Source organism: Ceratotherium simum, chromosome 29 (assembly GCF_057802395.1).
Source record: "Ceratotherium simum simum isolate JZ-2026a chromosome 29, ASM5780239v1, whole genome shotgun sequence".
In the NCBI taxonomy this organism is placed as follows: Eukaryota; Metazoa; Chordata; class Mammalia; order Perissodactyla; family Rhinocerotidae; genus Ceratotherium; species Ceratotherium simum.
This window is the reverse complement of record NC_141928.1, coordinates 1,965,584-1,979,063: the sequence shown is the minus strand read 5'-3', so window position 1 is coordinate 1,979,063 and position 13,480 is coordinate 1,965,584. Positions and strand designations below refer to the sequence as shown.

The window sequence follows — 13,480 nt, the reverse complement described above, 5'->3', positions numbered from 1 at the left end:
CATTGGAGACCAGAGGAGCCACCAGCATCGGGATGCAGAGTTCTCGCATGACCCTCCCACTCTCCCAAGGCCGCCTCTCTCACTTGCGCTCTCGGGTGCTGCCCTCACGCACACAGGCCCCAGGAGGCTGCTCTGCAGCCGGGCTTGAGCGTGGTTGGCTCTAAGTTCACAAGAGTCCCAGTGGCTGCTGTGCCCGGGTGCCTGGTCCACACTTTCAGCAGACACCCCTATTCAGGACACGGCTGGTTCTGTTGCTTCTAAGAGAAGTCAAGAGAAGCAGGTTCTGCGCCTGATTATCTTGGTGGCGCACGTGGGGTTTGCGGGTCGTCTTTCACTCTGGTCTAGCTCCTGAGATGCCACTCCTGTGGGTCCTCTGCCACAGAGACCCCGTCACTGCACCTTCAGCCTAAACAGGACCAGACGGGCAGGTCCTGAGGGAAGGAACGGCCAGCCTGGAGCCTGCTGGTACTTCAGCTGGCTGACCAGGGCCCTGCTGCCGTCTAGGGTGCTGTTAGCCTCCCAGGTTCAGGGCACATACCGCCTGGTGCAGGACACATGCATCAAGAGGAAGCTCAGGGCTGGGGCGAGGCCCCACGTGGACACGTGGCAGTGAACGCACTTGCCTGATGACTGTCGGTTTTGTGGAGGATGTGCTGACTTAAAAGCACCATCAAGTTCATTGACACTCGTTTTCTTGGCTAGTCTGTACGACTACTACATGAGATTGTAGTTTCTGCCCATGGCCTGTGTCTCATTCATTTGCCTTAAAGTGCAATAAAAATTAAGCTATAAATGATGGCCTGGCTTATAGAGAAGACAAATGTAGATTTGTTCCGAATGATGGTATTTCTCGTTTCTGTAAGCGTGCTCCTTTGTCACCACACTAGTTGCTGAGAACACTGCTGTCCACCGAGCAGGTGACGTTATTTCTCGTTGTCCAGGTGATTTTGGACCTGATTCCATATGAGAACATCGTGGTGAAGAGAGCACTGAGTGTGGAGAAGGCCTTTCTGGAGAAACTTGGTGTTACCTCTGTTCCTTCATGTTACTTGATTTACCCAAATGGGTCACACGGATTAATTAACATGTAAGTGTGGTTGGGCTCAAGGAGTGTTTGTGACACCTGGTGGGATCCGGGAAACCTCTCCAGGTGTGGGGCTCCCCTGGGCTGGATATTGGTCCAGTCTGTGTGTCGGGGCAGCCCAGTGTGCTCCCTCCCTTGCTCCAGAATGAGAGGTGGGGCGGATGGGCTCTGGCTCCAGGCCCCTCACGTTCTGCTCTCCTTGCTAAGGCCAACAGAAACCGTCCGGATGCCGTTTGCCTCTGCATGGGGCGCAGACTAAAAAGTAGACAGCTTGGATTAAGATTGGGGGAAGCATAACAGATGAGGAGGTTAGGCGATGTCCTGAAGCCTGTGGTGTCTGCCCTGGTCCCATCTCTTTACAGTGGAGAAGGCCTGCCCTGCCCTGGTGGTCCCCATGTAGCCCACTGGCCTGGAGGCCTCATGCCAACACAGCATGTGTTTACCCAGCAGTTCTGGGGAGTCACCGTGTGCTGGGGACACAGCAGTGAGAAGACAGGACGAGTTTCCTCCCACCCCAGGATTCTGTTTCAGCTTCTGGAAAATTTAACTGGGCACTGAGGGTGCCCTACCCTGAAGCCTCAAACACGCCCCGTTCCTTAGGTATATTGCTGTTCTTAAAAAACAGATTGAGGGGCTGGCCCGGTGGGGCAGCAGTTAAGTGCTCGCGCTCCGCTTCGGTGGCCTGGGGTTCCCAGGTTCAGATCCCAGGCGCGCACCGATGCACTGCTTGTCAAGCCATATTGTGGAGGCGTCACATATAAAGTAGAGGAAGATGGGCACAGATGTTAGCCCAGGGCCAGTCTTCCTCGGCAAAAAGAGGAGGATTGGCATTGGATGTTAGCTCAGGGCTGACCTGCCCCCCCCAAAAAAAAAAACACACAGACTGAGGGGCCGGCCCAGTGGCACAGCGGTTGGCACAGCGGTTAAGTACGCGCACTCTGCTTTGGTGGCCCTGGGTTCGCCGGTTTGGATCCTGGGCACGCACTGATGCGCCGCTTGTCAAGCCATGCTGTGGAGGCATCACATATAAAGTAGAGGAAGATGGGCATGGATGTTAGCCCAGGGCCAGTCTTCCTCAGCAAAAAGAGGAGGATTGGCATGGATGTTAGCTCAGGGCTGATCTTCCTCACAAAAAAAGGAAAAAACAAATCGACTTCAGGGTTAGCAAGGAGGTTTCTGGAGCTGGGCCCCCTGGTGTCACGCTCTGCGGTGAAGTTCGTTAGGGCGCTCGAAGCACCTGGCCAGCATACCGGGGCCCCCAGGCCTGTAGCCGAGGCGGCCATGGCACTCAACGGGGCTTCCCGGAACACACTGAGATTTTGTCTCGAAGAAAAATGCTTGTTTTATGTTAAAAGTGTCATCTGTACAACTTCTTATAAAACGATGTTGATGTCTTTACCAACAACACTGCCGTGTCCTCTCTTTGGGAATGAACATGAGCTCTGGATGCTTTTGATGACCCCGAGCTACACTGGGAGTGCGCTGTAACGGCCCTCACACACCCTCAGGGTGCGCCCCCCCATCCAGTTGAGGGGCCATCAGGATGCCCCCATCTCCTCCCCCGGCCCCGACTTCCAGATGTCCCACTCAGAGCTGGCTGGGTGATGGCTCTGAGGCATGTTCAAACCCACAGTTTGAATAAAACATACTGGCAGATGCTCAGATCAGCTTTACAAACCATCTTAGTGTCCCATGGACGAAAATGAGTCATAGTACTTACCACAGCTATAACTCAGGTGTTATTTGTGGGTTTGTCTCACCTTCTCAGGTAGAGGGCCAGCTCCCTGAGACCCGGGCTTTGCCGCCACCCCGCCCCCCTGCTCACATTACCTGTCATAAATGCCAAAGAATGAATGAGGGGGAGGTCTGAGTAACTCCCCTAAATTGTGGAGGGGGGCTGTTCTCAGCCTGCTGACGTGGGTGACGGGGTGACCCCTGCAGAGATGGCCTGGGCCCTGGAGCGGCTCTGAGCCCGCCTTGCCCTCCCCTTTCTCACAGTGGGAAGCCTCTCCGATCGTTCTTTTCCTCTTACTTGAAGTCGTTGCCGGATGTGAGGAAAAAATCACTTGCATTGCCTGAAAAACCACACGAAGACAGTTCTGCAGTTGTGGTTTGGAGAGAGTTTGACAGGCAAGTACTCCTCCTGGGCTCACACTGCCCCTGGGGAGCGACCGCGTGTGTGGCGTCCATGGGGCGGGATGTGGAGGGCTGCAGGCCTGGCTCGTTGGCAGGGTCGATTCATTCAGAACCCACCGCCGAACTGTTGGCCATTCAGGAATTATCGCTGTTGTCTCCCTGTGGGGAGTGGGGTCCCTCTGGGGTAGGAGTGAGAGGAGGGGTATTTACGTAAAGAGAAAGGTGGATTTTCACCTGACTTTGTAGTGTTTCATCTTAGGTCGAAACTGTACACGGCAGACCTCGAGTCGGGGCTGCACTACCTCCTGCGAGTGGAGCTGGCTGCCCACAAGTCCCTGGCCGGGGCCGAGCTGAAAACCCTCAAGGACTTTGTGACTGTCGCTGCCAAGGTGCGCGGGCTCCGGGCTGGGCTGGGGGCTCGGCTCCACAGAGCAGATGCTTGGGAGGTTTGCTCCCCCAGTGTGTGGGGAATTCGCCGACCTCAGTTAGCGGGTGTGCTCTCTCAGCTCTGGAGGCCTGCACTGGGATTCATTTGGCCACAGTTACAGATGCCTGCTGGGTGCCTGACCCTGTTCTGAGCCCTGTGCGGTGGGGAGGGCAGGGTGTTGAGCAGAAGGCTGAGATCTGGGCACCTATTGGGAAGGCCTGAGGTGCTGCTGTCCTCAGGTGAGGGGCAGGGACTGTCCAGGGGCGGCACGGGGTTGGAAGGAGCTTGACTTGGCGTGGTGTGACGGGGGCACGTGCCAATGGTCGTGGGTGACTGTGAGTGGAGGAGGAGAGGTGCGTCTGGGCGGGGGGTTGGAGGAGAGATGCTGGACAGACAGCTCCCTCAGGGAGGGTGCAGGGGGTGTTAGGGAGGGTGATAGCCATCGTTGTCCGCTGGAATCTGTCATGTTAGACAGGAGCTCGTGGGTGGGCCGGGCTGGCACTTCCACCCTGAGCAGTAGAGGGAGCAGGTGGATGGCTTGAGTGTTAGCTAAAGTTTAGAGATGAGAGGCTGTCAGGGTCACATTCCCGCCAAGAACTCTTGGCTCCGGGGCTAATATTCCATGGCGTATTGTCTTTTTCTTGGCCCAGGATTCTTATCTTGGGCAGAGCAGCAGGAAGCAGGAGGTCATCCCTCTTCCCTGGGGATGGACCTGACCCCTTGTCTTGTTGGCCCTAGCAGGCCTGTCTGGACCCGGCCGTGGCCCTTCTGCTTTCTGACCTCTGGGATAGCCCAGCCCCCAGTCCTGCCCCCACCCTGTCAGTCACAGTGGCCTGGGAACCGGGCCCTTTGCTCCTGCTGCTGGCCACAGGAGAAATATTTGCTTTAGTGGCCTCGGTCATAACGCTGAGACCTGAATTACTTGTTATCTAAGAGATGAGGAGGCTTAATTAAAAGATTTCTCTTGGGCCAGCCCGGTAGTGTAGTGGGTAAGTTCACGCACTCTGCTCCGGCGGCCCATCGTTTGCATGTTTGGATCCTGGGTGCAGACCTACGCACTGCTCATCAAGCCACGCTGTGGCAGCGTCCCATATACAAAATAGAGGAAGACGGGCACAGATGTTAGCTCAGGGCCAATCTTCCTCAGGAAAAAAAGAAGGATTTCTCTTGCCAAATGAAAGGTCCCTCATACAATAATTCACTTTCAGCACTGTGGATAGTCAGAGTTTACTTATATAGTAGGATTTTTTAAGAAAATGAAGGAGATAGAATTAATGTTTAAAGGAATGAGTCTCGTGATATATTTCAAATGAAGAGATGAAAATCATCTAGACGGGTTTTTACCCCCTCATGCTGTCAGAGTTCAGAAATCTCCAGCTGTCCTCATTCCTTTAAGAAAGTGCCTGCTAGGTGCCGGCCGGGTGGCACAAGCGGTTAAGTGCTTGCGCTCCGCTGCGGCGGCCCGGGGTTCGCTGGTTCAGAACCCCGGGCGCGCACCAACACACTGCTTGGCAAACCATGCTGTGGCCGTGTCCCATATAAAGTGGAGGAAGGTGGGCACGGATGTTAGCCCGGGGCCAGTCTTCCTCAGCAAAAACAGGAGGATTGGCAGATATTAGCACAGGACTGTTCTCCTCACAAAAAACAAAAAAGAAAGAAAGTGCCTGCTAATCTGTCCCTCGTGTGATCCCCCGGGCTGCGCTCGAGTCTCCAGCTGAGAGTAGATGAGAGCTGCCCTCCGCGGAGGAGCTCTCTCTCTCCTTTACCCTCATTTCGGTTAGGGTAACAATGCGGTTGTACACACGTGCTGCAAAGCTCTGTGAGTCCGGATGACTTCATAATTTGTCTAAAGTTTACTTAAACTTTAAATCAAATGCTGGTAAAAATAAATGCTGGTAGGTTTAGTGGTAATTTGTAATCTGTGTAGGGAAGAAAAGACGTTATAGGATTGAAAACGTGATGGTTCTGCTCTGTTTATTTTAGTATCGTGATTAGTGAGGCTTTGGCTCAGGTTTTTGGAAGCTTTTTCGGCAGCCTTCATTTTGCACACTTAATAGGCAACACCTAATTGAAGTTCCTGCCAGAAGGGCCACGGTACCTCGGGATCACTGAGCTCGATGCTTGTCCGGGCTGCTGCTGCGCGGCCAGCTGCATAGCTAGCACAGCACGAGTGTCCACAGTCAGTGAGCCAGCAGGTCGCCCCTTTCTGCATAAAATCCTCAGTAGTGTGCACACCTTTTCCTAGTAGTTACGCAGCCAGAGACAGGCAGGAGGCGGAGGGCGAGAGTGTGCAGCAGGCAGATTAGCATAAATTACCATGAGGAACACGGAATAAGTAAGTAGGCAGTGATTTCAGAAAGGACCACAATGCCCTTGACAGCATGATAAATAAGGCACAGTGTGGCGTGTCCTCTGTCACTGTGAAGTGGCTACCTGGCGTGGGGACAGGCAGCCATCGGCACGGTGCTGAGCGGGTGGGCGAGACGCCGAAGAAAGAGGCTGGAGGAAGGGGCTCTGGCTCAAGTTCCTGGAAGGGTTGGCCAGAAGCCCACCCTGCAGCCAGCACCTCAAGTACCCCTCTGTCTTCTGGAGAAATTCCAGTTCCTCCAGAGACGCCCCCCCCCCCACCCCCCAGGTTAAGGCCCTGGATGGATGGGAGACATTTCTTCCCACCAGCCCTGGTGGTCGGTGTCAGGGTGGGGCCTGGTCTCGGTCCCGGGGACGGCTGCGCCGTGAGTGACACTTGGCCTGAATGGTCTCTGATGTGGTCCTTCCTCGCTCAGCTGTTCCCCGGCCGGCCGCCAGTGAGGAAGCTGTTGGAGACGCTGCAGGAGTGGCTGGCCAACCTCCCCCTGGACAGGATCCCCTACAATGCCGTCGTCGACCTGGTCAACAACAAAATGCGGGTGAGCCAGCCCCTCCTGCTCTCATTGTCCTCTGTAACTGACCTGCTGGGCCCCGACGCAGCACGTGGGGAGAGGAAACTGTGAGTGCGTGTGGACCTGCCTCCTGGCCCAACAGCGTGGCAGACACCTTCATGCCCGCAGCCTCACGGGCCCTCGTTACCCTCCACGTGATGGCCCAGCAATTTTCAGCGTCCCCATTTCCATGACGACTTCACATCCGCTCCCTCCTCTGTAGTGCTGTCACCATCATACTGAAGCCCTCAATTTCAGCACAGTTGAGCAGAAACGAGCTGTGACAACCGTCCTACAGAGAGAATAGGTGGTTTTCTCAAGCATTCTAGCACTGTAGGGCTTTTTTTTTATTATTTAAATTTTTAGGGGCCAGCCTGGGGGCGTGGTGGTTAAGTTCTCATTTGGAGGCCCTGGGTTCGCAGGTTCGGATCCCGGTCGTGGACCAAGGCACCACTTGTCAAGCCGTGCTGTGGCGGGGTCCCATATAAAGTAGAGGAAGATGGGCGCAGATGTTAGCCCAGGGCCGGTCTTCCTTAACAAGAAGAGGAGGGTTGGCAACGGATGTTAGCTCAGGGCTGATCTTCCTCACAAAAAATAAATTTAAAAAATAAATAAATAAAAAAATAAAGTCTACAGTTCACTCTTTAAAAAAAAAAAAATTTTTTTTTAGTAAACTCAGCTAAATTTTACACCTAAAAAGCTAATAATGTGTTCAATAAGAAGTGTGGGAGCCCTGCTGGGGCTGCCACAGGCTGGGTGCTGGCAGGGGAGGGCCTCAGAGCTCCTTCCTCCGGCCGGCTCGGTGGCGCCTGTGGCCACCCGGAGAGTTTACTCACCAGAAGTAAACCGGCGTCACGCTCGTCGAGACGTTGGCACAGTCAGCGCTCGCCGTCTCGCAGGGGCACGGCGGGCTGTTGTGCTGTGCTCTCATGGCCTCGTTGCTGTCTGCCTCGGAGAAACGAGTGGTGGGGGGTTCTTGCCTTGGTCTTCTCCACCGCTAGTCCGAGCTTGAGGTCGTCACAGCGTCCTCCAGCACAGGGCCCACGTGGGAGCACGTGGACCGGGCTCAGAGCGGGGAGGGTGCCGGGATAGAGCACGTCAGACCCAACTGTGGGTAGCCCTTCGATGGTCAGCCCGCCGGGGGCTCCCAGAGCGGCCGGGACGGCTCATCGAAGTGTTCGTGACCCCGAGCGCTCAGGGCCTTGGTTCCTGAGCTGTGAGCACTGTGTGCGGCCCTGAGCTTGCTGCTTGTCAAATGAAGGTCATTACTCATTCTGGCTGAGAAGCGTTTGGCAATTGAAATTTTTAAATTTTTATTTCTATTTCATTGGTCTTCTCCTATGAATTTCATTATAACTGATCCTAATTTAAGAGAAAAGGTGGGTGTTCTTGTGTTTCCTAGTGCTAATTTCTCAAGATACAGACAAACTCTTCCCTTCTCCCCAAACACTGGAAAGAACAGGCTACATTCCCGTATTTTGAGAACGCCTGTAGTAAAATAGACTTTTTCTTCTCGTTTGTTTGGTATTGAATTTTAAATTTACTGGTCAATTGTCCAGCTGCAAATTTTGATAAACGCCCAGGGTCACCACCACCCAGTGAAGATAGAGGACCTTCACCAACTGTTTTTAATTTTAACAGTTCAATTCTCTCTTACTTTTTCCTTTTTTTTTTTTTTTTAGATTTCTGGACTATTCCTTCCTAGTCACATAAAGTGGGTTGGATGTCAGGGGAGCCGACCAGAGTTGAGGGGTTACACGTGTTCGCTCTGGAAGTTGTTCCACACTCTGACTGTGGAGGCTGGGGCCCACCCAGAGGCGCTGGACGACACAGGTAACCCATCCTGCGTGGTGGGGCGCCGTTAGTCCACGGGACACGCTTACACGGGAGCCTCCAGGTGCTGTCAGAAGCACACGTGCAGGCTTGTTGTGCTGTGTGTGAGGCAGCATGTCGTGAGGGTGCCCCTGGGGAGCTGAGGAGCGTAGAGTGAGCATCTCTTCAGGAGTCTGTGGGCCCTGCACGGGCGCTGGATGCTGGAGTGTGAGTGCCCACCTCCCTGAGTGAGAAGTGTGCACGGCTGAGCTGCAGGAAATAAATCATAGGGAGGAATGAGGACACTGGCCAAGAGTTCCTCTGCAGTGTATGCGCTTCTTTATTTTGCTTTAAAAAACATGAGAATAAGTGAAACATATTTGGAGAGGAGTATTAGTATCTATTGTTGGGTAACAAATCACTCTAAAACTTAGGAGCTTACAACAACGCACATGGATGTCTCACGGTGCGTGTGGGTTGGGAGCTCAGATGTGGCTTAACAGGGTCCTCTGCTTCGGGCTCTGGCGAGCCTCAGGCAAGGCGTTGGCCAGGGCTGGGCCTCATCTGAAGGCTGGACTGGAAAGAGTGCCCCCCCGTGTTCACTCTCAAGGTGGCGGCTGGATCCCGGCCCTTGTTGGCTGTTGGCCAGAGGCCAGCCTCAGTGCCTCACCCTGTGGCCTCGCCATGGGAGGCTCGCACCACAGCAGCCCACTCCACTGGAGCAAGCGAGTGAGGGGCGTCCTTCTGAGTGTGAGGCCTGGCGTTGGCAGTGAGCCCAGACTGCTCACAGAGGGAGGGGGACCACGGGGCTGTCTCAGGCTGCCTGCTGCAAGAGGTTAGAACTACAGAACTGTGAGCTGGGTTTCATCATTTCAGTTATCAGGACATAGCGCAATCAGCATTGTCATGTTTTATTTCCTGCACGAGTCACTAAGAAAGTGTTGGGTTTGTATCCACTTGGGCTGTGCACAGTTGAAGCAGGCCCCTGCAGCCTCGGGAAGAATGGCTTATCTTGTACTTGTTTTTAGCTCATTCAGGGTCACTAATGTTTGTATTAAGTCGAAAGTGGAGTGTTTTGACTCACACACATCAATATTCTTTCTAGTAAAATTGTAAAATTCTCACACAGTTCTCTTTTACGGTGTAACAAACTACTCCAAAATGCTGTGGCTCAGAACAGCCGCCACCGGACATGCTCACGGTTCTGGGGCTCAGCTGGGTGGCTCTTCTGTCTGCCCCGGGAGGCTCGCTCGTGTGGCCACAGCCAATTGGTCTAGACTCCCAGGTCAGACTCTGCAGGCCGCCCTCTTCTCCCCTACCCCCCGGGGGCAACACCACAGTCAGGAAGGACCTCTCGAGGCCCCAGCTGGGGCGAGGGGCACATGGCATCACTCCCACTGTGTCCTGTTGGTCATGTAGGTCTCGTCCAGCCCAGATTCATGGTGGGGAAATAGAGTCCACCTGTCCAAAGCGGCAAAGCCACATTTCAAAAGAGGCGTGTGGCTGTCCTGGGGACTCCTCCCTACCCGGCTCTCCTTAAGGGGACCTTGGCTTTCTGCTTCCCAGGGGTCCTGTTGGGGGAGGGGGGCTCTGACCCACAAGTTACTTTAAGAATCATGCAGAAAAAACAGCAGTGTGTTTTTCAGGAGAAACGTCAGAGCTCCCAAACAGACAGTGAAACCAGAACATTGACACTGCCTGATTTAACGCAAACCAGGCCATCAGAACCCACTTCTCAAACATGAGCCCCAGTTACGGAAACCTGGTGTTTCCCGGGGGGTTCTGCTGAGGGAAGGACGAGCACTTGAAGGGCATTACGGTGGCAGCCAGGGAAGGAGGTGGTGACCAGGGTGTTCTATGAAGATGTGACAGAACTGACGCCAGTCTCGTGAGGTCATAAAGGCAGCAGGATGATAAAGCACACACAAAGATCTTCAGCATTCTTTCCCTTTATCGGCGTAAATTGAAGCAATATCCGAGGAGTACGTCTCCTGCCAAAAGAATTGGGTCAGGCCGAGGCCGCCGGATTATGTCTTGGAAGGTTTTCCTCTCCTTACGGCGTGTTTAAACCCCATCGGCTAAAAAGCCTGCCGCGTCCTCTAATCCCCACAGGTAGACGTTTATGCTTCTTGTCCACTTTAAAGATTAGGGTGGCCCCGAGTGTGCCTCGGTTTGGTGGGGAACCAGAAAAGGAGGATTACCCAGTGATGCGTGGCAGATGTCAGCCCAAGATCTGCCGGCTGGCGAGAGGGGGCAGACGAGCCGTGTTGAGGGGCCAGGGGCCCAGCCAGCAGCGTGTGCTTAGGCTGTGTGTGCTGGCTCCCACCCTGGGCGCCGCCCGGCTGCCCTTGAACACACTCAGGGCCGAGGAGAAGCTGGCGGTCCTCAGTCTGGGCCTTCCGTGAGGAAATGAACGAGGGCCACCAAGGTTAATGACGGATGCGGAAAGTTCGCCCAGGGCTCTGGCTCCAGGGCCTATGGAGGGAGCATTGCCCTCGGGAGGAAAACCCCGAGAAGCCTCGGGCCATGCTGTGTGAAGAGAGATCACTGGGGAGGCCTGCTGCTGATTAAGACGGATTCAGTCTCAAAAGCACGTCTTCTTTTTTCCAATTATCTTGCTGCATTTCTTTTAATGCCAACATTTAATCTGTTTTAATCTCTTGGTCTCTTGTCTGTACGCTCAATCCCTCGTATTAGTTGTCTGAACGGGGCGCTGGGGTCGTGTCAGTGTGACGCTGGCTGCTTCCTTCTGCTGTCGGGGGATGGCCTCCTTGAAATTCGGTGTGGGACTCGTTCGCAGTGTCTTCGCAGGCACCCATGTCCCGTTAGCAGTGCGTCTGTGTACGGGGGTGGAGACTGTCTGTGTGCTGGTAGGTGCTGGAGATCTCCTCACATGGAGAGGTTTAGCCTTTTAAAAAAGAGTGCGGGCCCTCACCTGGCGGTCCGTGACTCTTGCTGCCCCGACGCTGCCCCCTCTCATGAAAGATCATCCACAGCAGGGGGGCTGGCAGCAAGCCCGAGGCACTTCCTAAGGCATGTTCACACTTGGGCTTGTGTTTTGCAAGGATTTCAAAACCAAACATCTGCAAGTTCAGAATGAGTAGCCACCGCTGCCCCGGCACCAGCCTGTGGGGGTGGCTTGGGCCCCAGAAACTGCGTCCAGGAGGCGGCCCCCAGGCACAGCCCTTGCTTCCTAGGTCGTGCGGCCGAGGGCTGAGACGGTGGAGGGCTGGGCGAAGGTGCAGTTCCTCCCTCTGAGGGCTCCTTGGGGTTGTGGCATCTTGGAGCCCACTGCTCTTTGTCCTGGCTATCAGCGCGTGTTCTGGGGCACGTCCTGCGCTGGACACAGGTGACGTGCCTACTCTTCGAGGTGTGCGTGTTTGGCACAGTATTGTGAGAGTGAGCGGGCACCTTCTGGTTGCAATAGGCGTCTGGGGAGGTGTTGGTTCCTTCCCATGTCCCTGTGCAGACAGGCGGGGCTGTCCCCTGTCCCAGGTCAGGCACTCACCGCGTTCCTGGCTCCCTGGCTCCACTGTGGTTCTAGTGGAGACAGGCTCACGCAAAGGTGTTGGTTCCCTCCGCAGGGTTTGAAGACGACCCCCAGGCAGTGCTGCAGACCATCAGGAGGTACATTCACACCTTCTTTGGCTGTAAGGAATGTGGTGAGCATTTTGAGGAAATGGCTAAAGAATCCATGGATTCTGTGAAAACCCCAGACCAAGCAATTCTCTGGCTGTGGAAGAAACATAACCTGGTAAACAACCGCCTGGCAGGTGAGCAGAAGCCACACTGGGTGGCGGGAGCCTGGGTGCTGAGGGGCCAGACAGTGATTGAGGCCGTGTGGGCGGGCGGCCCTGTCACCGTGTCCTGCGGGCAGTGGGGATGGCATGGGCTAGGCGATGGTGTCTGAGCTTTGCCGCCATGCTGCCTGCCCACTGTGCCCAGGCTTCCTGCACACACCCGGCTCACGGCCAGGCCTCTGCCCTGGTCAGACTTTAGTACCACGGCGACCTTGGCGGAGGGCTGCCATAGACAGCAGCCGTTCCCGGCTGCAGTGTCCCTGGGTTTCCAGATTGTTCTGTCTCTTCAGGGCTCCTGGGCGGCGTGGGAATTGATGTGCGTCCTTCTCCCCTCACACCCTCAGGTGGCCCACTAGGCCCCTGAGTAAATTTGACGCTGGAAAACTAGAAATACAATTAATTTTCAGTCAGGAATTTTAGTGTCGTTACAATCTGCTCTCAGACTATAAACCAAACCCCTCAAAGTGGTTTTATTTAAAAAAACTAAATAAGGTGCATATATTTTCTCAGAGTTAAGTAATTCAAACTGTTCCTAAATCAGTGGCAGATTAAAATTAGGCTTAAAAATAATTCCACTAAGAAATAAATCTTAGTAGAGATGAATAGAAAATGCCACTAAACTATTGGTTTTTATTTAATCCACTGTATTATAAAAACATATTACCACTGAAGCACTAAAGGAAATTGGTTTTTCTTTGCATGAGAGCCGACTGCCGGGGCTTGGGTCATGTGACAGTGGCACCTTTTCTGTCTGCCGGGACTTGTCCATCTCGGTCGGCTTGGTTTAAGATGCTTCGCTGTGACCCGTCCAGAGACTTCTCCCTCCCCCTGTCCCCCGCCTCCCTCGCTCCTCACAGAGGTCCACCTGGCTGTCCCAGCCGCACTCAGCTCGGAGGCAGCCGGATGAGACTCCAGCCAGGCCTGCCCCTTTCTGGAGCCCTGTGTGCCCCTGCCCCTGGCCTGCGTGGGCCCTGGGTCGCTATGCTGCAGCCCATGGAATTGTGTCAGTCCTTAGAGTCCATACGTCCTCCAGCCCATCCCCAGCCTCTGGATGGAGGCTCAGACTCCTCAGAGGCCCCGAGACCTGACCTGGGCCTCCCTGTCCAGTGTTAGCTCCTGACTCCATGCTCTTCCTTCGTCTCCGTGTGAGAGGATCCAAACCCCCCGCTGGATGCCAGCCGGAGGGCAGTGCTGGGGCAGTGCTGGTCCGCGTCGCCCTCCCGGCTCCGTGCGCAGTGCCGGGCCTGTAGTAAGCAGAGCAGGAGAGATGCTCGCTTGTGAATGGGCCGGAGTAGACCGTCTC

General features: G+C 54.7%; 1 protein-coding gene across 1 annotated transcript in view; it reads left to right on the top strand.

The window, feature by feature from the left end:
* Positions 1–13,480, top strand: part of QSOX2 (quiescin sulfhydryl oxidase 2) — a 37,094-nt gene that overhangs the window by 19,309 nt on the left and 4,305 nt on the right. The window contains 6 exon segments of the mRNA XM_014781976.2: positions 942–1,087; positions 3,083–3,214; positions 3,480–3,609; positions 6,431–6,553; positions 8,248–8,398; positions 11,962–12,150. Of these exon segments, the coding sequence (XP_014637462.2) occupies positions 942–1,087; positions 3,083–3,214; positions 3,480–3,609; positions 6,431–6,553; positions 8,248–8,398; positions 11,962–12,150 (871 nt within the window).